General features: G+C 37.9%; 3 protein-coding genes across 7 annotated transcripts in view; all 3 read left to right on the plus strand.

Moving 5' to 3' along the window:
• Nucleotides 1–3,573, plus strand: part of LOC131321747 (sec1 family domain-containing protein MIP3) — a 30,004-nt gene extending 26,431 nt beyond the window's left edge. For all 4 annotated transcript variants that reach the window (XM_058352664.1, XM_058352667.1, XM_058352665.1 and 1 more), the window contains 3 exons: nucleotides 456–2,006; nucleotides 2,090–2,158; nucleotides 3,237–3,573. In XM_058352664.1, the coding sequence (XP_058208647.1) occupies nucleotides 456–2,006; nucleotides 2,090–2,158; nucleotides 3,237–3,365 (1,749 nt within the window). In that variant the 3' untranslated portion in view covers nucleotides 3,366–3,573. The remainder of the gene's footprint in view (nucleotides 1–455; nucleotides 2,007–2,089; nucleotides 2,159–3,236) is intronic.
• A 960-nt stretch (nucleotides 3,574–4,533) lies between these two features.
• On the plus strand, nucleotides 4,534–10,717 carry LOC131321750 (uncharacterized). Its single transcript, XM_058352670.1, has 10 exons — nucleotides 4,534–5,353; nucleotides 6,885–6,962; nucleotides 7,531–7,572; nucleotides 7,656–7,761; nucleotides 7,886–7,950; nucleotides 8,034–8,072; nucleotides 8,203–8,310; nucleotides 8,398–8,485; nucleotides 9,630–9,676; nucleotides 10,128–10,717. Exons 1-10 carry the CDS (start codon nucleotides 4,721–4,723, stop codon nucleotides 10,203–10,205), a joined length of 1,284 nt encoding a protein of 427 aa, XP_058208653.1. The 5' UTR covers nucleotides 4,534–4,720; the 3' UTR covers nucleotides 10,206–10,717.
• Nucleotides 10,718–16,082: 5,365 nt separating this feature from the next.
• Nucleotides 16,083–21,292, plus strand: LOC131321751 (probable serine/threonine-protein kinase PBL7). Of its 2 annotated transcripts, none has more exons than XM_058352671.1 (6): nucleotides 16,083–16,413; nucleotides 18,240–18,484; nucleotides 18,566–18,701; nucleotides 19,645–19,903; nucleotides 20,039–20,171; nucleotides 20,671–21,292. In XM_058352671.1, the coding sequence occupies exons 1-6, from the start codon at nucleotides 16,260–16,262 to the stop codon at nucleotides 20,920–20,922; spliced, it is 1,179 nt and encodes a 392-aa protein (XP_058208654.1). In that variant the 5' UTR covers nucleotides 16,083–16,259; the 3' UTR covers nucleotides 20,923–21,292. The 2 variants fall into 2 exon arrangements, with proteins under 2 accessions (XP_058208654.1, XP_058208656.1); XM_058352673.1 differs by having other exon boundaries at nucleotides 16,094–16,413; nucleotides 18,243–18,484.
• Nucleotides 21,293–22,105: the final 813 nt, after the last annotated feature.

A 22,105-nucleotide genomic window follows, 5' to 3' on the forward strand; every position in this document is an offset into this window, starting at 1 on the left:
CTGTGTCTTATATTCTCAATCACGAACATACACGTATTCCCACAAGTGTCTTTTTTTTTTTTTCTATTTTCTTTATATGGTTTTCATATAGTTTTTATATGGTTTCTATTCTCAATCACGAACATACCCCCAATGATTGGGACAGCATGGGTTCTGTTGCTGTTGTTTATATGGTTTTTATGATTTTTCACCTTCAAAACAACCTGGGTTCTCTTTGCTGGATTCTTTCTTTCAGAATTGTTGAATTACAGTTAATGTTGATTTTGAATTTAGGGAAACTTATCCCTCAATTGCAATTTGTTTCTAAATTTCTAATGCATACAAAATGAACACCGAAGCATAGCCTTATGGATATGATTTTCCTTTTGCTTTGTGGTTTTCTTTCTTCCCACTATTTCGTTGATTTGCCTTGATTGTTATTATTCATCAGTACCATGACCTCGAATTCCATGTAGATGGATCTGAAGACGGAAATATACTCCCTTGGCGATTTATCAAAAACTGTTGGGAAGCTGTTGACAGACATGTCCAGTCTTTATGATGTAGGGCGTCGGAAACGATCAGCTGGGCTGTTACTCATTGACCGCTCACTTGATCTTCTGACCCCATGCTCTCATGGGGACTCGCTCATTGATCGAATCTTTTCAGCTTTGCCTCGTAGGGAACCAACATCATCTCCTCACATGAAAGGTTCACAAACTCAACTCAAGCATGGCCCTATTGACTTGCAACGTGCTCCTCTTGATGTTCAGATACCATTGAAGTTTCTCAGGGAAGAAGATTCTACTACTGAAAGTTTCCAACTGTTAGAAAGCATTGAAGCTTTTCTCCATGGGTGGAAATCTAGGAACTTAACTTTTCAGACTGTAGATTTGATTAATCTCAATACTAAACTACAAGATGAAAGCGAAAAACCTTTTCGTTCTGCGGGCAAGATACTTAATGGATCATTTGTATCAGCAGAAAGTTTTCGTGGAACGCCCTACCTAGAAGCCATTTTAGATAGGAAAACCAAAGATGGTTCCGTCCTGATAAGGAAATGGCTTCAAGAAGCTTTACGTCGGGAAAATATAAAGGTGAATGTGAAGATTCGTCCTGGTTTTGTGACAAAATCGGAGTTACATCCTCTTATTAAAGCACTGGCTAGAAGCGATTCATCTTTAATGAGAAACAAAGGAATTATTCAGCTAGCTGCGGCAACATTACATGCTTTGGATGAAATAAATAGTGCCAAATGGGATGCACTTAAAAGTGCTGAGAAAATGTTAAACATAAGTGCTGGAGACACTAGCCAGAGCCTTGCTGCTCAAATTAGTGACCTTATCAATAAGAGTGCTGTAGTAGGATCACATGTAAAGAAAATTGGTACGTTGGAGCCTTCACAGGGGATTCTTTCTTTCCAAGATGTCTTACTCCTCATAGTTTCTGGATATATATTGGCGGGTGAGAATTTTCCAACCTCTGGTTCTGGAGGTCCTTTTTCTTGGCAAGAGGAGCATTTCATGAAGGAAGCTGTTGCCGATGCTGTTCTAGATAACCCAGGTGTAGCAAAACTGAAGTTCCTCAATGGTCTAACAGAAGAGCTTGAAGCGAAGTTTAACAAGATGAACTCAGAGGTAGCGAAGGAAGAATCTATGAGCCAATTACAAAGTGATGATTTTGATGATGATCAATGGGGTTGGGGTGATGAAGATGCAGATAAAAATACTAAGAAAGAGCAAGTGTACGGTGACATGCAGCTGAAGTTGGAGTTGCGTGATAGGGTGGATAACCTTTTCAAATTCCTCCACAAGTTATCCAGTATGAGGAGGAGGAATCTCCCATTGAGAGAAGGAACATTTGGGGTGGAAAGTAATTTCAGTGGGGATCTCTACACCAGTAAGGGACTGATTTATAAACTACTGACTAGGATCTTGGGAAAACATGATATACCTGGTTTGGAGTACCATTCCTCTACAGTTGGGCGCATTTTTAAGAGTGGGTTTGGCAGGTTTGGCCTTGGACAGGTGATTCTCCATTCCCTGTTTCTAAAATAATGATTTTTGTTTTCAGTATGAATGTTCTGAATTTGGGTTCTTGAATCCTGCAGGCAAAACCAAGTCTTGCTGACCAAAATGTTCTTTTGGTGTTTATAATTGGGGGCATCAATGGAGTTGAGGTATGGTTTCAAGATACAAGTATTTTTCCTCCTCCCGACTTCTCTTCTTGAGGTTTTGATGAGTTTATCTAATGGTTAAAACTAGTAGTGGTGTCACTTAGTCTGGGATCCTCTGTACGACTTGGTCGTAGCATATAGGATTGGGAGTTAAGCAGTGCACAGAGACATCTGCACATGCTCAAAAAACATTTTCAAAATCTTTTACACTCTTGAGTAATAGGAACCCATATTGGTATCATCAAATAGATAACATGAGTGATCTATGGATTCCATTGGTTACATGAAAACTACCTTGTGTGGGCTACTGCAATTTGGCGAAATTCATATGTACTATATAGTGCAAAAGCAGTAAATAAGTGTTAATCAATCATTTTTTTTTTTTTTTGATTATCAAAAAGGGGGGGGGGGGGGGGGGGGGAGCAACTCCCCTTGGGCGTGACCATAGGGCTCTCTACCCGCCAATGGAATGTCCAGTTCGAGCCATAGCTACCGTCCGGGAGGACGGGCCGTCACCACGGCACCACATTAGTGCACAACTGGTGAAAAGTCCCCCCTTTGGTCCGCAGACGGGTTTCGAGCACCTTCCGGGACTCGAACCTCCGTCTGCGTTAAGGGGAGTGGTGACCCTCACCAGCTGGGCTACCACCTCGGTGACATTCATTAACTTTGTTAATCAATCATTAACTTTATTGACATTCTCCTCTTCTCCAATGTTTCTTACAAATTGCTATTCCTCACTTGAGAGTTAGTCAAAAACCTATATTATTATCACCTGTGTACTATTAGTGTAATGGTATAGCGAGCAGAAACTAATTGCAAATGTATTGAAACTTTATCATATTGCACTTGAATATTTAGAAATCAAGTTATATTTGCCTCATTCTTCAGAAGTTGGGCTTCTGACATTGGTTGAGAGTTGTTCAAATTTTGAACTTTTTGTGTATGATAGTCCATAATATTCTGTTCTTTTCCTATCTTTTTCCATTTTTTTCATAAACAATGTGTGGAGTAGAATACCATTTACATAAGTTTTTGTCAGTGAATCATGATGAATTTTGTCATGTCTTTATATCACTAGGTACGTGATGCTCAGGAGGCATTATCGGAAAGCGGGAGACCGGATATAGAACTGATTCTTGGCGGAACCACTCTTCTAACTCCTAATGACATGTATGATTTACTTTTGGGGGACTCTAGTTACATTTGAGTCTACCGAACATTCTTTTCTCTTATTGATTGGAGTATTAGAGAGAGAGAGAGAGAGAGAGAGAGAGAGTATGTATGTAAATTGTCTAGTTTTTGTTAGCCTATTGTATAAGTTGATAATGTTGTGTAATTGGGAATTATAGTTATTAGCACCATACAGCCCTCCTGACCGAAGATACAAGGCCAGAAATGAAGATATACTTGCATCATGGTTTGTTGCACTGTTTTTGCAGTTTTTTGATGGATGCTCTATGGCTCTCTCTCTCTCTCTCTCTCTCTCTCTCTCTCTCTCTCGTGTGGAGACAAGATATAGTACTGAACCCTAGCTTGTCCCGGCTTTGTTGCCTATGAGCCTATTTACTATAGAGCCTTTTACGTAGCTGAAGGTGATCCGGTGAAAGGTCTTATGATATGAATGGTCTTCCCATAGTAATCTCATAGTCTTCCCGAAGTACTCGGCTAGGTTTCCTCAGGCTCTATGCATCTGGCTTTGGACGGGTTTTCGTTTAGTTTCTGTTTCCAGATTGTGCAGCTTAATTTTCAAAGTCTGGTCTTTGTATGGATAGTATGATGTTCTTCTTCCACCAAAAAAGGAAAAGAAAAGATTGCAGTTGTTCTTGCGGACAATGGTTATTTGCTCATTCACCGGTGTTCGGCTCGTCAAGTATGATAACATCCAGTAGTTTGGTGGTTCTGGGTTTGCCTCAGGCTTATTTTCGTAGGGCGGAGTAAAAAACATAGAGAATAAGTTTTCACCCTATTTAAATTAACAAGTTTTCACCCTATTTAAATTAACATGTATGTAACTCCTACCTGAAAATATATTCCATTTGTCCGTCTCTAACTTGTCGAGAAGAACTAAAAAGTGTAATGATCTGTTTGGAACTTGTGAAACTTTTAGTGAAGAAATCTATGTCGGAAATTCCTCTGGGCATACTATGGTTTTCCTCGAGGCCAAGGACATGATCTAATAGTCATTTTAGAATTGTAGTATGATACATTTTCAAATTTTTTATTTTTTTGCTAAGCATACATTTTCATATTTTGTCGAACAAAACCCGCCACTTCATGTATTAAAGTCTAAACGGAGAGAGAAGAGAAGAGCGAATAATTAAAAATGAAATTGTGACCAATTGAAGGAAAAATTTTACTGTGCTTCTTTTTGGTCTCAAACCAACGAGAAAATTTTGATTAGCTTCTCCAAGTTCCAAACAAAACAGAAGAAAACTTTGTGGTTGTGGAGAGAAAAAGGGGAAAAAAAAAAGAGGGGAACCACTCCTGCAAAAGACTTCAAACAAAACCCCTGCCTTGCACCAGCAAAACCTCTCTCTCTCTCTCTCTCTCTCCACACCTCCCATGGCGGCCTTCGAGCTCCTACTCTCCCAAGCCCGCCGTCACTGCTTCCCAAAACCCACTTCTCACCTCTCTCTCCTCCTCCGCTCAACATCAACTTCTCCATTTCTCCAATCCCACAGATCACTCTCCTCGTCACCACCCCCTGACCCCACCCCACAACCAGCTAACCCACCCAATGACGAAGAACAACCCGCATCAAGAAAACCCCAACCCCCATCAATCCAACCCGTTTCCTACGCTATCAAACCCAAAGACCCTTCTCCACCTCCCCAAAACCCTCCCCAATCCGCACCGCCTCCGCCCGAAACCCGGGCTTGGACTCGGGAGGATATCCGGTACGTGAAGGACGTGCCGAACGTGTCTCCGATCTCGTACCCGACCCGGGTGGCGCCGCTGCCGGAGGACCGGGTGGCCGAGGAGGGAGGAGAGGTGGGGGAGGAGAAGAAGGGGGTGGATGAGGAGTTGGCTAAAGAGGTGAGCAGAATTCAGGAGGAAAGTAGGAGGGTTAGTAGGTGGGGTGGTGGTTTAAGGGGGGTTGAAGAGGAGAGAGTTGCTTTTCCAAGGATTATCAAGCAGGAGCAGAAGAATAAGAAGGTTATTTATGATCTCCAGGAGGCCATTCGGCTTGTCAAGGTCAGTCCTTTTGCTTCTAAGATTTCTTTTAATCACATTTTGTGTGATTTTTGAGTGAGGAGATGATAGTTGGGTTTAAATAAAATGTTCTTTGCGACCATCTAAGTGAACAGGTAAGCTCTGGACAGAGCTCAATGGGAAAATAAGATTCATGTAGCCTACGCCAATTGATTGGGACACGAGGCTCGGTTTGATTTGGTTCTTTGCGACCAGGTTATTTGACGGGACTTATAGTGAAGGGATATCTCCCATGATGTTTAATCCTATTCTACTAATAGTGATGGGATTAATAATACCACGATCCCCATGGTATTGTGTACCAACATTTTGTGGGAGTATCTCTGTATTGCTTATTTAATCCAGACGATAAAGATTTGAACCAAATACCAAATATGTAGCCCCCTCGGAGATATAGTCCATTTTGATGCTCATATCCGGTCAAACCAATGGCCAGGGCGGTCCTAAGATGGTGCCAGGGGAGACTCTGGTCCCTACACAACTCTAAATGTCCCCCCCGTATTATACTAATTTTCATTTCAAGTTAATCCATGAAAAATTCTATGCAAGTGGCCCTTGCAAGTTCCTTGAGTGGAAAATTTTTCTAAAAATTTCTTCATGTGGGGGTAAAAATCCCTACAATTTCAAGTTATCAATCATTTCTATGGTTCCCTCTATAAAATTAAACAGTGGCTACGCACATAAGGCAATATCGTGTCTTCTTCAGGTCTCATAAGTCACAAGTGCCAACATATACTTCAAAAATATATGCTTTATTATCAATATGAGAATGCATGTGGTTCGGGCCCCTGCAATACACAAATCTTGCATCCACCACTGCCAATGGCCACCTAGCATGCGCAGGATCCATGGGAAACTGTTGCCGGTGGCATCAGTTTTTTTGCTTGGGGGAGTCAGGGGCCATGCCATCTGTTCTTGAATCATCAAAACTAATCACACCCCGCACAAAACACCATAAATATTTGCTGAAGTTGCTCTTTCTACTACGTGGTAAATATGGATATTGGAATGGTTTGAACATCTCATAAATTAGGAATACGTGTCTGTAGTATGTGGCAGTCCTCTTAGATTTATGAAGTCACATAAGACTTTTGAGTCTTTAGGCATTTCTCATATAGATCTTACTAGATTCATGAATAGTGTTTATGCTGAATCAGTTCGTGTAGAATACTTGCTATTCCTGCCAGGGGTGCCTCTCGTACATGTTCCCCCATTTGACAACCCTATCTCAGAATGTTTGGATGATTCGGAGAGAGAATTCTGTGATGACCAAAAAATTTGACCACAACAGCAAACCAATTGATTTCTAGATTTATCCTTCATTGCTCAAAACTGAATAAGGCAGATCTTGGGCTGGTGTACTAGTTGATTTTATTAATGTCGGACTTGATCTTGTTGTTAAAATTAACAGCCATATGTTGTTTCTCTGCTCAGAAGTGCTTTACTGGATTTTCCCATTCCTTACTGAAGGTTGCTTGCTAATTTTTTAAAATTCCTTCTACTGTTTTTTCAGGCTAATGCCAAGAAAAGTTTCGATGAAACTGTTGAAGTACATGTAAATCTTGCTGCTGAACTACGTCGAACTGACCTGGTATTTTGCTAGTTTAACTGTAGAAACTGGCTTGGAATTATGAGAATTAAATGGAAAGTGGCTGCCACTTTAGGTTCTTCAATAGTACTTGCGACCACTATTCATGATATACTCTCTCCATCCCATTTTCTTGGCCCATGATTCCATTTTTTGTTCCAAAATATTTGTCCATTTGGACTTTTCAATGGGTGTCAGTGAGTTGATTTCCTATTTTGCCGTTTCCCTCCAAGACACAATCAACATTTAAAAACAAAGCATTCAAACTGTAGGTACACGTGGCAGGTACAGCAGAGTTACATATGGATTTCCCAGAACATTCAAGAGTTTGCTTTTGATTTTTTAGCCAAAAACTTGCAGGAATTTTTTGCCGCCAAATTTTAAAACATTCTTTTGGCTTTATATGAGATGACAAATCAGGGGTATTTTAGGAAATTGAATTACTTTTAGCTTGTATTATGATGTTCCTAAAATGGTTGGAATCCCGAAAAACCCAAACATTCTTTTGCATTCGTCATATCGTTATTTCCTCTAGAGATTGAGTTTAACTCCAATCTGTATTGAAATGCAGAAGCTAGATGGTGTCGCGACTTTGCCTCATGGTACTGGGAAGGTGCAGTTTTTTTGCTGTATCTTGTTTTGAGAGTTAAGCAATCTATTTGGTTTGTGTATTGATAAATACTTTTTTAATTTCAGGTTGTTAAGGTAGCTGTCTTTGCTGAGGGATCGGCGGCAGATGAAGCCAGAGCTGCAGGAGCTGCCATTGTTGGCGGTGTTGAACTTGTTGAGGGAATCAAGAGTGGTAATGAATTTCCATCCATTTGGGCCTCACTGTCATCTGATACATTATCACTTCATTGGATTGGTGTTTTATAGAAACGGAATCAATTTGTTTTCAGCATTAATATATCCTTGAACATGTGCAGGCACTGTTAAGGCAGATTTTGATATATGTATTACAACTCATCAATTTGTTCAGCGACTTCAAAAGGTTTGCTAAGTCGAATGTCTTTCAAACTAGTGGATCAAAAAGTTATTACATGGGAATGAGAAACTATGCTTCTTATTTTGCAGCTGGGGAACGTCCTTAAAAGTAGAATGCCAAGCACTAAAGTGAGTGAAGTCTTTCTGTGGTTTTGTTGTTTCCGCTTTGTTTTCTTCTTTTGATCAATTTGTGGAGACAAAATCTTGTGCATTTACATAAGGTATATTCTCACAGCATTTATTGTAAAATATGGCATAGGCTGGGACTGTGACTGATGATGTTGCTAAGGCTGTGAGGGAAGCAAAACGGATTGTTAAGTTAAATAAGAAAGACAAAGCTGCAGTGGTGCATGCTGGAGTAGGGAAGGTACAGTGGGTTTCCTTTATTATATGGTGCTTCATCTAACAAGGTATGTTAATGCTTGATTTCAATTTGTTGGCGCTTTACTGACAGGTGAGTTTTTCGGAGGAGGCTCTACGCGAAAACATTGGTGCATTTGTGAACGCCCTGTTGCTTGCAAAGCCACCCGGCTTGAAGAAGAGTAAGTAATAAGGGTTATTTTATATGTTTGCCTGACTTAAATGCTTGGTGAGATTGAGTGCAAAACCCAATGTTTATTTCTAAACTGTGTCAATCAAGCTAAAATGCACTATAGGATTTCCTTGTTGCTGGGTTAATGTGGGATCGGGTGAAATCTTTTGCTTATTGGAGTTAATCAGCTTTAAATCAGGATGTTCCGGAACCACAGACGATAGGCAGACTTATGGTTTTCTCTTGATAGAGATGAACCAGAGTCGCTGCTAATTACAACACTGTGTCATATTTTCAAACTCTGATTTGAATTGTTGTTGGTTGAGTTCTCCTAGCTCAGACCAGGAAGAAGTGAGGAAAATGGTGGTAAAATGCAGTACGTGCCAGGGAAATATTTTAAGTATTGGTTTAATGGTTGTGGTTAAGAATTGCTTTTGAGTGCATATAGAAAGCAGCTGCTAGAGTTGGTGTTAGCATAAAAACACAACACAACATTGTGACAGTGTACGGGTGTCCTAGGAAGTCTTCTGCCCTCAACTATCATATGCTATTTCAAGCTCCATGGGCCCAACCAGCATTCTATTAATTGTAGAAAGAGGCCCAACCTTGCACCATGTTCCATAAGTTTAAAATTATCCCAAGGAAATGTTCACAGTACTTATCCTATATTGAAATCTTCTGAATTTCCCCCATTTTTTCAAATGGTTATTTATTTGATGCTTTTGAAATGAGTCCAGTTATCCTTCCTAGATCCAGTGTAACTGGCTTGGCTGATTAGTTAAGTTATGCTTATGCAAGCTCTAGACTTTTCTATTTCAGTTCAGTTGTGCAATGTTTGAAGGTTTACTTTGATTCCGATGGCTTAGGCCTCCTTTTCTATTTATTTTTTATGGAAAAATTCGTTTTTCTGTTGACCAGCATTTATTTTTCAGATGTCAATTCAGGTTCCAAATTTGTTTTCTTTGTTGACCATGCATTTATTTTTTCAGATGTCAATTCAAGTTTCAAAAATTTGCTCTAAGCTAAAGTTGGTCTGCGTTTCAGGGTTCTCTGTGTCAGGCTAACATATTGAGATAGAAGTGTTATGCATTCATGGCATCTTCTCCTTCCCTTGACTATTTTGGTTTCTGATTATTTTCCCTTGTCCAATTCAGGTTCCAAATATGCTGGCTATATGAACGCTGTCCATATATGTAGCACGGTAAGCGCTTTGTACTTGCTCACAGCTACACTTGGGGCAATCATTGATTTGAAAATTGTAAAACTACCTTGTCTGTTGTCTACACTTTGTCTTTCCCTTGGAATGAGGCGAAGAACAAAAACTAAAATATCAAGTTTACAGAAAAGACTATTTTAGTTTTCCATCAAGGCTCCAAATCTACTTATGCGAGTGCGAGTATCGTTGCCTCACGGTAATATGCCCTAAATCTGTATCTCCATCGGGACAGGCTTGGTAAGGACTTGTTAATTTTCTAATTATCTATAGTCAACTTGGAATGACGTTCGAACAAGGCAATGAGTTTTAAAGCACTTCTCTGTTGCGATTGTAAAATATTTATCTAGAAATAACTCCCCCACTTGCGCTCTTAAGATTCTGTTGGCCAAGCTTATATTCCAATGTGTTGCTAAAATAGTGTTATGCCTTGATGCAGATGGGTCCTGGCTTCCCTGTTTCTATTCAGTCGTTATCCATAGCCGCTGACCGCTACACCAGATTGCAACTAAATTGATGTCAACTTTTCATTTTTTTGGCTTTCAGCTCAGTTTTCGGCTTAGGATCTTCTATTGGAGTTAATTTTCTCCATTCCTCACAGAACCCGGGTTCTTACCTGGTTCTTCCCCTACTCAGGTCTGGAAAATGGGATTGTGGTGCGGTGATTCCCGAAATACAAGCATTCCCACATGGAGCTGTGTTCTGTATCATCTCTATCTTGCTCTATATATTTCCTGGAGCTTTACTCACCAGACGATGATTCTTGAGGCCAGCAATTTGGCCAACATTTTCCGTGAGCAACGCTTTATCTTCATCTGTTTGTAGTTTGCAGTTGCGGACAGAATCTTCAAAATTGGAATTTAACAGTTTCGCCGAGCCTCCTTCAAAAACGAGTTTGTCTTTTTTCTGACTGTATTTAGATTTTAGATTTGTGAAAAAAGAGGGAAAACATTGAATATGTGTGAGACATTCCCCATCCAGCTCTTATTACATGCTGCTATGCGTATTCTCACAGTTCCAGTAACCAAATCCGGCATCTGATTAAACTCTCGGCCTGGTTTTCGATTTAAGTTCAAAGGTTTGCATCCGGTCTAATTGGCTGGAATCGCTCTCTGCCGGCTAGCATTTTTGTTCATTCATCTTGTAGGTCTTGTATTGTACCGTTTGGTTTATGAATATATGTTTCATTTCCTGAAAAGAAAAAGGAAAAAATCTTGCAGGTCTTGTAGAAAACAACATTTGTGAAAACTTAATTGAATGCATAGTTCTTTTCGCTCACTAAAAGAGAGTGGAGGGGGTGATTGGGTAGTTACCTCCGCTCGATGTGATTATAGAGACTCCGACTCATGGCGGTTGTGAAATACACATGTGCTAAGGCATCTATAGTCGTTCTTTTGAACTTAATTTAAACTTAACTTAAATTTGGGAGTTTTGAAAAAAAAATTCTTCTAAAAATTGGTTATTTCTCAAAATATTTGAATAAAGGTAAAAAAAAAATTATTTTTTCAATTTTTTTCGTCAAAACAAATCAATAGCCTACAAAAATTTAGTGTAATATTAACAATTGTAAAAAAAATTTAAATAAAGATGAAATTTTCAAATTTAAATTAAGTTCAAGGGGACAGGTAGCAAGGCGTAAATAGAAAGAAGTCTCGTTTGACTATTACCGCAAACGAGTTAGCTAATCGTCCATTATTCTTTTCCTACAAATAGTTTTGTTTATGGCAAAAGCTAACAACCGCCATCAAGCGCCCCTGATTGTGTGGCGTACGAGCGCGTTATTCACTGTGGTGTATGACCTTTTTCCAATGCAACGTCCTTCACCTTTGACACAGTTAATGCTTTTATGCAATTTACAAAAATAACCCTATGTAGAGAACTGTGTGTGTTCTTTTCAGTTTCATCAACTAGTGTAACTTTTTGAGAGCGGCCAGGGGTGTTCCGGATTTTAGAAAAATGAATTTAAAAAAAAAAATGTAATTTCAAGTTTAAAAATTATGTGTTTACGTAAATAATTTTTCTATCAATATAAATCTTGTTGGATAGATCTCATTGAAATCTTTTAAACAGTGCAAAAAAATTTGAAGTATTATTATTTTCGTTATATTTGAGTTTGAAATTACTTTCTTTTTAAAAAAGAAGATTTAGAAAGAAAGCAGAACGGGGCCTAATTGCATAGATTTTGTGCACGGTGATTACATACATATCACGTAATATAAATAATTTAAGCTATTCATTAAATTTAGAAACATTTTCAAAGGCCTCTACAAAAAAATTAGCTCAATCCGATATCTATAGGAGCTCGATAACTTTTCAAGATCCTGAAACTTGAATGAAAAATTAGACAATTGAATCGAGCTCCCTATAGGTATCAGATTAAGCTGATTTTCGCGTAACATAGCAAATTCAAAAAAGTAATTTAAATTTAATGAATGACTCGGATATTAGTGTGAAACCCCGAGTGGCCCCACAACGTGATCTATGTACAAAATTTGTACAATTAGACTTGTACTTTTTGACAGTAAAACAAAAGGAACACACTAATGGGATGTGTCATTTGTTTTTTCACCCTCCATCCCATTTTGATTACCCAATGACACTTTGGGACATTCCAAAATACGAACTTTGAGTTGGTGCTGTGAAGTGAAGTATATAGCATCGTGTTGCGCACTTTTAAGCCGTCGGATCGTACATCCAACGGCTCAGATCTTATCTCGGTAACCAATGATCGAGATCCATTCATTGCCGATATGAGATCCAGAAACCTTTTTAAAAAATATGAAATAGAAAGGGTGTAGTTGTTAAATGCAGAAAAAAGAGAGGAAAGGAATAGAAGGGGTGTAGTTGTTAAATGCAGCCCGTTCCAGAAATTTTTTTAAAAAATATGTACTTATTTTTATTTTTCGAGCTTAAAAATAATGGAATTATGAAAATATTTTTTGAATCGTTTAAAAGATCTCATTGAAATCTATTTCAATCAAGATCCATATTACATTTTTTAAAATTTTAATAAGCCAATTATTTTTTAGCTTAAAAATTACAAATAAGTACTCATTTAAAAATAAGTATTTATATTTGGTTCCGGAACGGAATTATTTTTTCCCAGAGCCATCTGTATGTTTGCTGGGTAAGGATCTCTACTTATGACTTATGAGCATCTCCAATCCAATACTCTATTTTTGCCTTCATTTGAGAATATCAAAATAATATATTTTATTGCAAAAGTGATTTTGGAGGAAATCTATCTCCAACCCAATACTCTATTTCTACTTCTATTTCTTTAAAAACTCATCCCAAATCTCAAACTTTTCCACTTTCCCTCCAAAACTCAAATTATCATTTTTCTAACTTCATTAAAAAAACACTCAATATGGGTCTTATTTTGAAGATATTGTACATATTTTTTGATTGGTACCAGTTTTATAAAGGATTAGTTTATCAAAACTAATTTGATGAACAAAATGGGATTTGGTGAGGGTGAATAGTGAAATGGAGGACATTTTTCATTTTTTTTCTCCATCTTCCATATTTGGAGTACCAAACTTGATCCTCTCAAATGGAGGAGAAAATAGATGATGGGTTGGAATGATATTTCCTCCAAAAATAATCCTCTCAAATGGAGAAATAGAGGAATGAAGGGTGCATTGGAGATGCTCCGAGGGATAGTATGTAGAGTTGAGACAATTATGACCATTGCTAAGGTCCGAGAAAGTACTGGCACAGTCAGTACAAAAAGTACTAAAAAGTGATTGTGCACGGAATCAAGAGAAGCTTTTCCTTTTAGTAATGGACGCTATAGTGCGGTGGTTAGCGGGATCGTTTATTTATTTAGGTAGTTACAATTATAACGGTTGTGTTTGCTTGGGAGTTTAGTTTAGTTTAATTTTGGTAGTGGGTGGAAAAAGAAATAGAGTAATAATTGAAGATAAGAATAATGATTGGAGAGAGATGAAAAAGTAATAATTGAAAAAATAAGGTAATGATTGGAGAAAGAAATATGGTAATGATTGAAAACAAAACTAAAACAAAACGGTGAACCGAATAAAGCCTAAACATAAAACTTCTTGTAAGGACCTTAGGTGAGTTTCTTAAGTACTTACCTTCCTTTTCCAATCAAATTTCGATGATCTGAATCGTTCAATGTGTAAATAACATGATTTAAATGGATCTCTTAAGAGAAATTAGCAAAAATATGACTGGTAAGTGCTTGATTTGAGAAGTTTTTTATTAAATCTATAAATGTAAACTAATTGAATGAAGCTCATCCCGGTCCTATTTTTTGCTAATTTTTCTTGAAAACTCTTAAAATCACATTTTGATTATATTGAGCAGTTTGGATCATCAAAATACGATCGGATCTATGAGATCTGTACTTAAGCTAAATAAGGGATCCCTTACAAGTAGCTGACCGATTACCACAATGAAATTACTAGTACAAATTTATTGTGAGCACGAATGATTGTTTTTATTTTTTCATGACAAAAAAACACACACACTCATGTTCATGTAAAGTCAAAACACAAGCTGTCGGTATGTGTGACGTAGGGCTGTGAACGAGCTTAGTCGAGCCAAATTTTGTCGAGCTCGAGCTCGGCTCATTTACTAAACAAGCCTAAAATTTGAGTTCGAACTTGACTCGAGCCCTTATCAAGTCGACCTGAGTCATTTACTAAACGAGTCTTTTTAATCGAGCCGAGCATTTGTCGAATAACTCGAGCTTAGCTCGTTTACTCTACGAGCCAAGCTCGTGAACTGCTCGGCTCGTTTACAGCCATATGTGTGAGACCCACACGTAAATGTGAATATGTTTGCAATTGCGAATAACTTGTAGACTTTCTTACATGTAAAATGAAATAAATGGTGGATCCACTTTGAACTCAACGGTACGAATTACTCCTAGATCTAAACCGGTTTGGACTTTCGATACAACCTGGGTTGAGCCGACACCCTAGGCCTGTTAACGGGTTAAAGCGACACAATTACAAGAGTACCCTCATGATACAATAATTTTAGTATTGGCTGGGTCCCACACACCAGGTTCAGACATCGAGGAATGCATTGACTTTTTGTCTTGTGGTCACTTGTTTTCAAACTGCTCTGTCTCTCGTCCTGTCTAATGACTCCAATCACATTCTAAGCACGTGCTAAGATGTCTTCGTTTCCATGCCCTTCTATTTCGTGTAATTTTGCCCAACCCCCACACCGATGGGTGTTTTCGGTACGGAATAAGCTAAGGAAATTTTACTGTTGACAAGTCGTTAGTTGTTTTTACTAACCAATAAGTTGTTGAAAAATGTCAAATTATTTTCTCTAACCAATAAGTTGTTGCCAAATGTCAAGTTTTTCTACTAGTCAATAATTTGTTGATTCTGATAAAAAACTAATACTCCAATAATTTGCTGATTAGTAGGAACAATTTAATAAAATATGCTATAAGTTGTTGCTGAAATATGTTGGTGGAAACATGGCCTCAATTTGGCTCTAGCATCCAAATTGCCTTCACTTTGGTCCATTTATTGGTATATTAGGTTCATGAGCCAACGAAAAGCTTTAAAAGCATTGAAAATTAATCTTCTCATAAAATTAGCTTTAACTGCATTATAAACTAATTTGTATTTCAAAACATTCGTTCAATACAAAAAATGCGTGTGGGTCCTATGCAGTTGTTAAGGGAAATCAAGTTGTGGACAAAAAGGAAAATTTAAGTGTTGAACAAGAAGACCATCTGATATCATTGGTGAGGTCTACACATTCTGCGGAGGATGTTTTTTTGCCAGATATAGCTAGGACATATTTGAGAAAGTTTAGTTGTGTTTTTATTTCCGGTTGCACCAAACAAAAACAAGTGATATTTTTATCCAAGAAAAACATCTTCAAGAAAGCAAAAATGATTCTAATGTAGATCCAAGTAAGAGCTTTCAATAAAATTTGAATGAATATTTTATAACTCTCGTCAAAGTTTGTTCTCTTATGTAAATGACTTAAAAAGAAAGTCTCCATTGGCTGATATCAACTTTTGAAAAATATTGGAAAAAATTTAATTTTCAACAATAATAAATAATTTTTTTTTATCAATCTTGGTTGTTGACACTCGCATAATATAAATGGAAGTCTCAGAACCCCTCTCCCTCTTGGTTGTACATGATTTTCAATAGATTTCTCTTCACTTATTATCCTCATTTTTCTACTTCCCTCGAACCATTGGCAAAACCCCCCGTTTTTTTTCCCTAAAATTCTTTTAGATTACATGGGGTTATGGAAGATGCAATTAAAAGAAGCTAGGGACTGAACCCGAAGAAACTTCTGTTGTAGGGGGAAAAAGTGCAAAAATTTTCCACCCCACTAGGCCGCTGAACTGGATACACTATTCTCCGCGCCATAAAACAAACAAACAAAAGACAACACAACAGTAACCAGAGAACTAAACTGAAGAGAGAGAGAGAGAGAGAGAGAGCGCCAAAGTGCAATCCCTCCCTCTGTCAAAGTGGGTTCACCAAAACACACATTTTCTAGGGTTTTTTTTTTTTACAGGGTTTGGGATCATTTTTGTGGGTTATTGGAAGCTACTATTATGGAAGAAGAAGACGGGTACAAGAGGAATGAGCGCATAGCTCTGGTTGTAATCTTGGTAATGGCTTCTGTAGCTGTGGCTACTCTGTTTGTGACATTCATCTACTACTGCTACATTACCAACAAAGTCTCCAGGCGTCTGAACAACCGCAAAAGTACGCTTCCATGAACAATTAATTCCTCTCTCTCTTAAGATTGTGGAAGCTGTAAAGCTTGATGTTTATGATTTCTTTTTGGCATATCAGAACCCTAGATTAGTTTAATAGTTCTCCTCTGTTTGGCTGCCTGGTAAAATTAGGAACTGGAATTCAAGTTTTAGATCTTGGAGCATCTCAAGACTCTAATGGTTGCATAGCTAATGAATGATAGTAGCTTTTTGCTGTAATTTAGCAAGTGACTAGTGTCAAATTGCTGTAAGAAATGTCAAATGGAAATTTTATTTGTGGGGCTCATCCTCAGAGAGGAAAAGATGGATGCTTGCTAAAACTGCCGTATTCTTAAACACTAGAGGCTGGGGCACAAGCGATGTGTGTGAAATTCGAACTAAGACCTCCTTGCTGGTGAAATGAATCTTAGAAGAAGTAGGTGAAGAAAAGATTAAAGAAAGGAAGAGAGATTAGCTACTGGACTCGAACCAAATTCAGTAATTCCATGGAAAGAAAACCTTAATTTTCCTCTGAAATAATCCAACATCTGAAAACATTGTTGCCAACTTCTCAAAATCTATAGAAAAATCACACGAGGCGCAGTAAGGACAGAAAGTGAACAAAGTTTTTAAAAACGGTAGGATAAGAGAATTTAAAAGACATTACGTAAAAAGAAGATAGTAAAATGGCCTATAGTCATACAAAATCTGGTACCCACAAACACAATCCATCCAAATAAAATTAGACATTAGATGTGCTCAAGAACTAACCATAGAAGCCCAAATAGTAGTTCAATTTAAACAGCCCCTTTTGCTTGACAACTGGTAGCATCTGGAGTCGGAGAGAATTTGAAACTATTAACAATTGTTGGCATCTTAAGTTTGTTGTTTGTTTCCGTTCAGAATTTGGAGAGAACGGAGAAAGGTGGGAAGTTTGTGGAGTAAGAGGACATGTAGTCGAGTGGTAACTATTTTTGGGAAGTTACTTGGTGTTAAAATGTCCAATGTGGCCCTACAATTAATTTATGTAACCTTTGATATTGCGTTGTAGTTTTTTTTGGAGGGCATTTATGGAAAGGAAAATATATGACAGGGCTTCAAAAATTGTGGACACCATAATAGTGTTCTCCCTTTATATTTTAAAATAGATATTGCCATGGGTAAATTAGGCGAGTCGCTTACATCGCCATTGAAAAGCTGGTTTTTGAAATTCATGCCAATTTTTAGCAATAGCATAACATTTGGCTAAGGACAACTGGAGAAGTTCTTATTTCTTTTCTAATGTGTTTCTGGCGACTAAGTATTCAGCGGTCTTGAGGCATGGTTATGTGATGTCCCAACACCCTTTCTACCACACATTCCTTTTGGGTCCATACACTTTGTACTAGGCCCCGAATGTGTGGTGAAGAAGAGTGTTAGAGGACTATGTGGTGGTGCACCAAGACCATTGAATAATGGGTCGTTTCTGGCCATTTGTCCAAACACTTTTTTTTCACTCAAACCCAATTCAAAAGATATGGTATTCTACAATCGAACATTCGATTGAACTATTTCATCTATAACGTTATTTTAAGTCAACAAGGAAAGCCATAACATTTTATTGCCCTGATTTATCCATCTCTACTCTAGAATCCATTTGCAACTCTTTTCTCATTCCCTTCTATTTGGTTGCTGGGAAAACTGGGTTAAAAGATGGAATATGAATCACTAAATGAAGAGAATTTGGATTTTCAGGTCCCTTTCGATGAATACTTTGAATTTTGTATTTTCTTGACTTTTGTGGCTGCAAAGAAGACAATGATTTGATTTTGCTTTCTGATTGATTGTATTTCATAGAAGAGTCAGAGCATGAGGGAAAAAGTAGCACTTTTTGCCATATTCAAGTTGCCACAGAACAAGGACCCCAGGAGTTCACCTTCAAGCAGCTACATTCGGCTACTGGCAGTTTTGGAAAATCTAATGTAATTGGCCATGGTGCATTTGGGTTAGTCTACCGAGGAGTGCTTCAAGATGGTAGGAAAGTTGCTGTTAAGCTGATGGATCAGGCGGGAAAGCAAGGGGAGGAGGAATTCCAAGTCGAGGTTTGATTTCTATTTCCCCTTTTATTTCTAGTTAGGATTATAGGTGCTCAGATTTGTAATTGGATGGTTTACATTTAACAGGTGGAATTACTCAGTCGGCTGCATTCTCCGTATCTACTACCATTAATGGGCTATTGTTCTGACAGTAACCACAAATTGTTGGTGTACGAGTTCATGGCTAATGGTGGTCTGCAGGAACATTTGTATCCCATCAGTGGTAAGTGGAATTTATATTGTTTTGATAGGTATTACATCTAAAAGTAATAAGTACCTGCAGAGTTGCTGCTATCCTGCAGAAAGTTGTGTTAGTTGTGAAGATAAATGGGCTGTTTGGCTTGGATGCTTCGGTAAACCATATGATGAATTTTTGTTGTTGTCATGCTTCGGTAAAGGCTTTACGTGTCCATCACCTTCTGACGGTCTTTCTAATTTGTTGCATCGAGGTCTCGTCACCTTGATTGATCTTGAGAGATCTAATTTGGGGCTCTGCTGTCCAAAACCCAGCCTCACCCCCAAAAAAAAAAAAAAAAATTACCCTGAAACTAGACAATTTCCGTTCACAGAAATCACATTGTGTTATCAAACAAGGATTTGGATACACCCGATTTTCAGGTGTCTTTTGTTGCTTTTGCACTGGTTTTGTTAATTTTAGTTGGGTTCAAGGCTTCAAGCCTTCCATAGGTAGCATCCTTATCTAGTTTGGCATTGTATGTATCCTGCTAGAAAAAACTAGCTACAAAGCAATTTACAAGCTACATATGTGGAGATCATAGTTACTCTCAAATACTCCAATTCCGATAGACACCTTTGTTTTCTTTTTTCATAATAGGGAAATAACAACAATCAAGTTAAAGCTCCAACTAGAAATTTTGATTCTTCCTCCCTACCCGTCCTTTGATGAGGAAATCTTCAAGCACTGGTGATCAACTCTTAACCTCTGATCAGGACTTCAATTACTGTTGAAACTGTTGTGCAAATAATGTGGCTTTGATCTTTAGATTTCAGAATGATAATGTACAACTTCATCTGTCCTCTTGCTTCATGCTGTTAAATGACCTTAATTGACTTTTTAATCGGGATCATGATAGCTGCAATTCTTAGCATGAGAGATTCCTAGGATGGAGTTTTTATTAGCTTGATCATTTGCTTCATATATGCAGGATCCAACAAGGGTTGCTCAAAGTTGGACTGGGAAACCCGACTGGGAATTGCTTTGGAAGCTGCAAAAGGGTTAGAATATCTTCATGAACATGTCAGTCCTCCAGTTATTCACAGAGATTTTAAGAGCAGCAACATCCTTTTGGACAAAAGTTTTCATGCCAAAGTTTCCGATTTTGGATTGGCCAAGCTTGGATCTGACAAAGCTGGAGGCCATGTTTCAACTCGTGTGTTGGGCACCCAAGGATATGTCGCCCCCGAGTAAGGGTTTGGTAACTCTAAGCTCCAATTAAAATTAGATAGTGTAATACCTTTTATATTTTATGTTGAATGTTAGGAAAGTTTATTGCAATGGTAGTTTACAGAGGTTGAAAATTGGCCTTATTTGCTATGTAGGTATGCATTAACTGGCCATCTGACAACAAAATCAGATGTTTATAGTTACGGTGTTGTCCTTTTGGAGTTACTTACCGGTAGGGTTCCGGTTGACATGAAGAGAGGTCCTGTTGAAGGCGTTCTTGTATCTTGGGTTGGTTACTCATCTCTCTTTAGTTGATTTCTAAAAGATAAGCTGTTGTTTGGTAAAATTTATGCAGTGTTTGGATTTTGCATTTGCAGACGGTTTCCCATAAGACAAAGAATACTAAAGGGAACTTAGAGAATAAGTTAGTTTCATACAAATCTCTGTTTTTTTTCCCGGCACATATCCCTATATTTGGATCAAGAATTGGGCTGAGGAAAATAAAAGTTGATCTAACGGCTCACAATGGCTAGATCCTTCAACTTTTCCATTTCCTTAAGACTTTTTTCCTTAACCTAAATTTTTTTCCTTTATGGCCTTAAAAAATCCAAGATCCAGACACAACCTATGGGTATTTAGATCACTTTCTGGAGTAGAACATCAATCGTATCCGCGACATAATCTTCTTGATTTGGGTTATTCCTTCTCTTTGTTCCGTTGTCAATGGTCCGTTTTATTTTTGTTGTTGTCATTGACATGTTATTCTCCAATCCCTTTGGCGAATCAGGCTTTGCCCCGACTTACGGATAGAGAGAAGGTAGTAGAGATTATGGATCCGGCATTGGAGGGTCAGTACTCAATGAAGGAGGTTATTCAGGTGGCCGCAATTGCTGCGATGTGTGTACAATCAGAAGCAGATTACCGGCCACTGATGGCAGATGTCGTGCAGTCATTGGTTCCCCTAGTGAAGCATCACAGGCCAACTTCTAAAGGAGGCAGTTGCTCAAACTTCCATCCTAACAACTCTCCAAAGGCCTAGTACTTCGATAAAGCGAAGTGTCAGAAGCTAACTGAGTCTGGTTATATTGGCTCTATGAGCTTCCTAAGTTGACTTTTGCGTTTTATGCTCAGTTCTTGGCGTTTAGGGTATTTCATAGACTTTTGTCATGTGTTTTGAGAAGGTGTACAATGTGGTATTTACTATTTAGACTTAGGTTGGAGAAAGTCTGTAACATTGTCTGAACAGTATATAATCCGAAAAACACGGTAAGCCTACTGGCAAATGTGTTCGTCTTGGTAAAGCCTGTTTATCGTGGACGGACGCGTCTTATATGAACAGATGTGTCTCCTCCCTTGGTGACTATACGAAATAGTCACCAGTTGGCCTATATAAATCACATCCTTGTTCATTCTAAGGGGATTTGATAAGATGTTTAAGTCCATATTTTCATGGAGTTAGAGTCATTCATTTTGAGAAAGTACAGAATACAAGGATGTTCAATAGATCCACCGATTCTAGTGCTGCTTCTGTGGGCATTCGATCAAGTAGTGCTGGGAAGCATCGTAGTAGAGACGAATCTGTCTTAAGTATCAGAGTGCCACAATAGTCTAGGTCACCAATTTGTTTTCATCGATTTCAAGGTTTTGAATTCTGATTTTACTGCATTCAAATTATTGGTTTCATCACAAGAAAGTAAACATAAATGCTTACTTGTGACAAAATTAGCCAAGAAATACAAGAATTTTGACTTATTACTGTTAAAACATTTATTTCCTTATATATAGATTTCTCTCTTTTGGTGTTTTACTCCGGACGGATCTAATTATAAAACTTTTGTCTAAACATTTTTTGTGAAAAAAATTCACTAACAATAGAAAAATCATACAGTAAAAAAAAAGGATCCAACTTCGCCAGCGTCTGGGTTTAGACCGTTAAAAAATGGGTTGAATCTTTTTGCTGCCCGTCTTGACATTAGTTAATTATTATAGTACAAATTTGTGAAAAAAATCTTCTTTTTAAGATATTTACCTTGTAGGTAATAATCTGCTAGCAAATTCTGAATCATTATAAATAGTTTGAGGGAATTGCAATTGAACAAATTCTTCTGCATTGAATTACAACTACAGAGAAGCCGGATTAATAAGAAATCAGACGAATACTCTGTTTGAAACTTGTGAAAAGTAAGGGAAGAGAAGAGAAAATAATTAAAAAGAAAATGACG

Source organism: Rhododendron vialii, chromosome 4a, assembly GCF_030253575.1.
Source record: "Rhododendron vialii isolate Sample 1 chromosome 4a, ASM3025357v1".
NCBI lineage: Eukaryota > Viridiplantae > Streptophyta > Magnoliopsida > Ericales > Ericaceae > Rhododendron > Rhododendron vialii.

Excerpts from the sequence above, each read along its gene's own strand:
- LOC131321751 (XM_058352671.1), top strand. The coding sequence starts at position 16,260 with ATGGAAGAAGAAGACGGGTACAAGAGGAATGAGCGCATAGCTCTGGTT. Across the intron at positions 18,485-18,565 it reads AGGAGGAATTCCAAGTCGAG|GTGGAATTACTCAGTCGGCT; the intron begins GTTTGATTTCTA and ends TACATTTAACAG. Across the intron at positions 18,702-19,644 it reads ACATTTGTATCCCATCAGTG|GATCCAACAAGGGTTGCTCA; the intron begins GTAAGTGGAATT and ends TCATATATGCAG.
- LOC131321750 (XM_058352670.1), top strand. The coding sequence starts at position 4,721 with ATGGCGGCCTTCGAGCTCCTACTCTCCCAAGCCCGCCGTCACTGCTTC. Across the intron at positions 7,762-7,885 it reads TGTTGAGGGAATCAAGAGTG|GCACTGTTAAGGCAGATTTT; the intron begins GTAATGAATTTC and ends GAACATGTGCAG. Across the intron at positions 8,486-9,629 it reads GCCACCCGGCTTGAAGAAGA|GTTCCAAATATGCTGGCTAT; the intron begins GTAAGTAATAAG and ends TGTCCAATTCAG.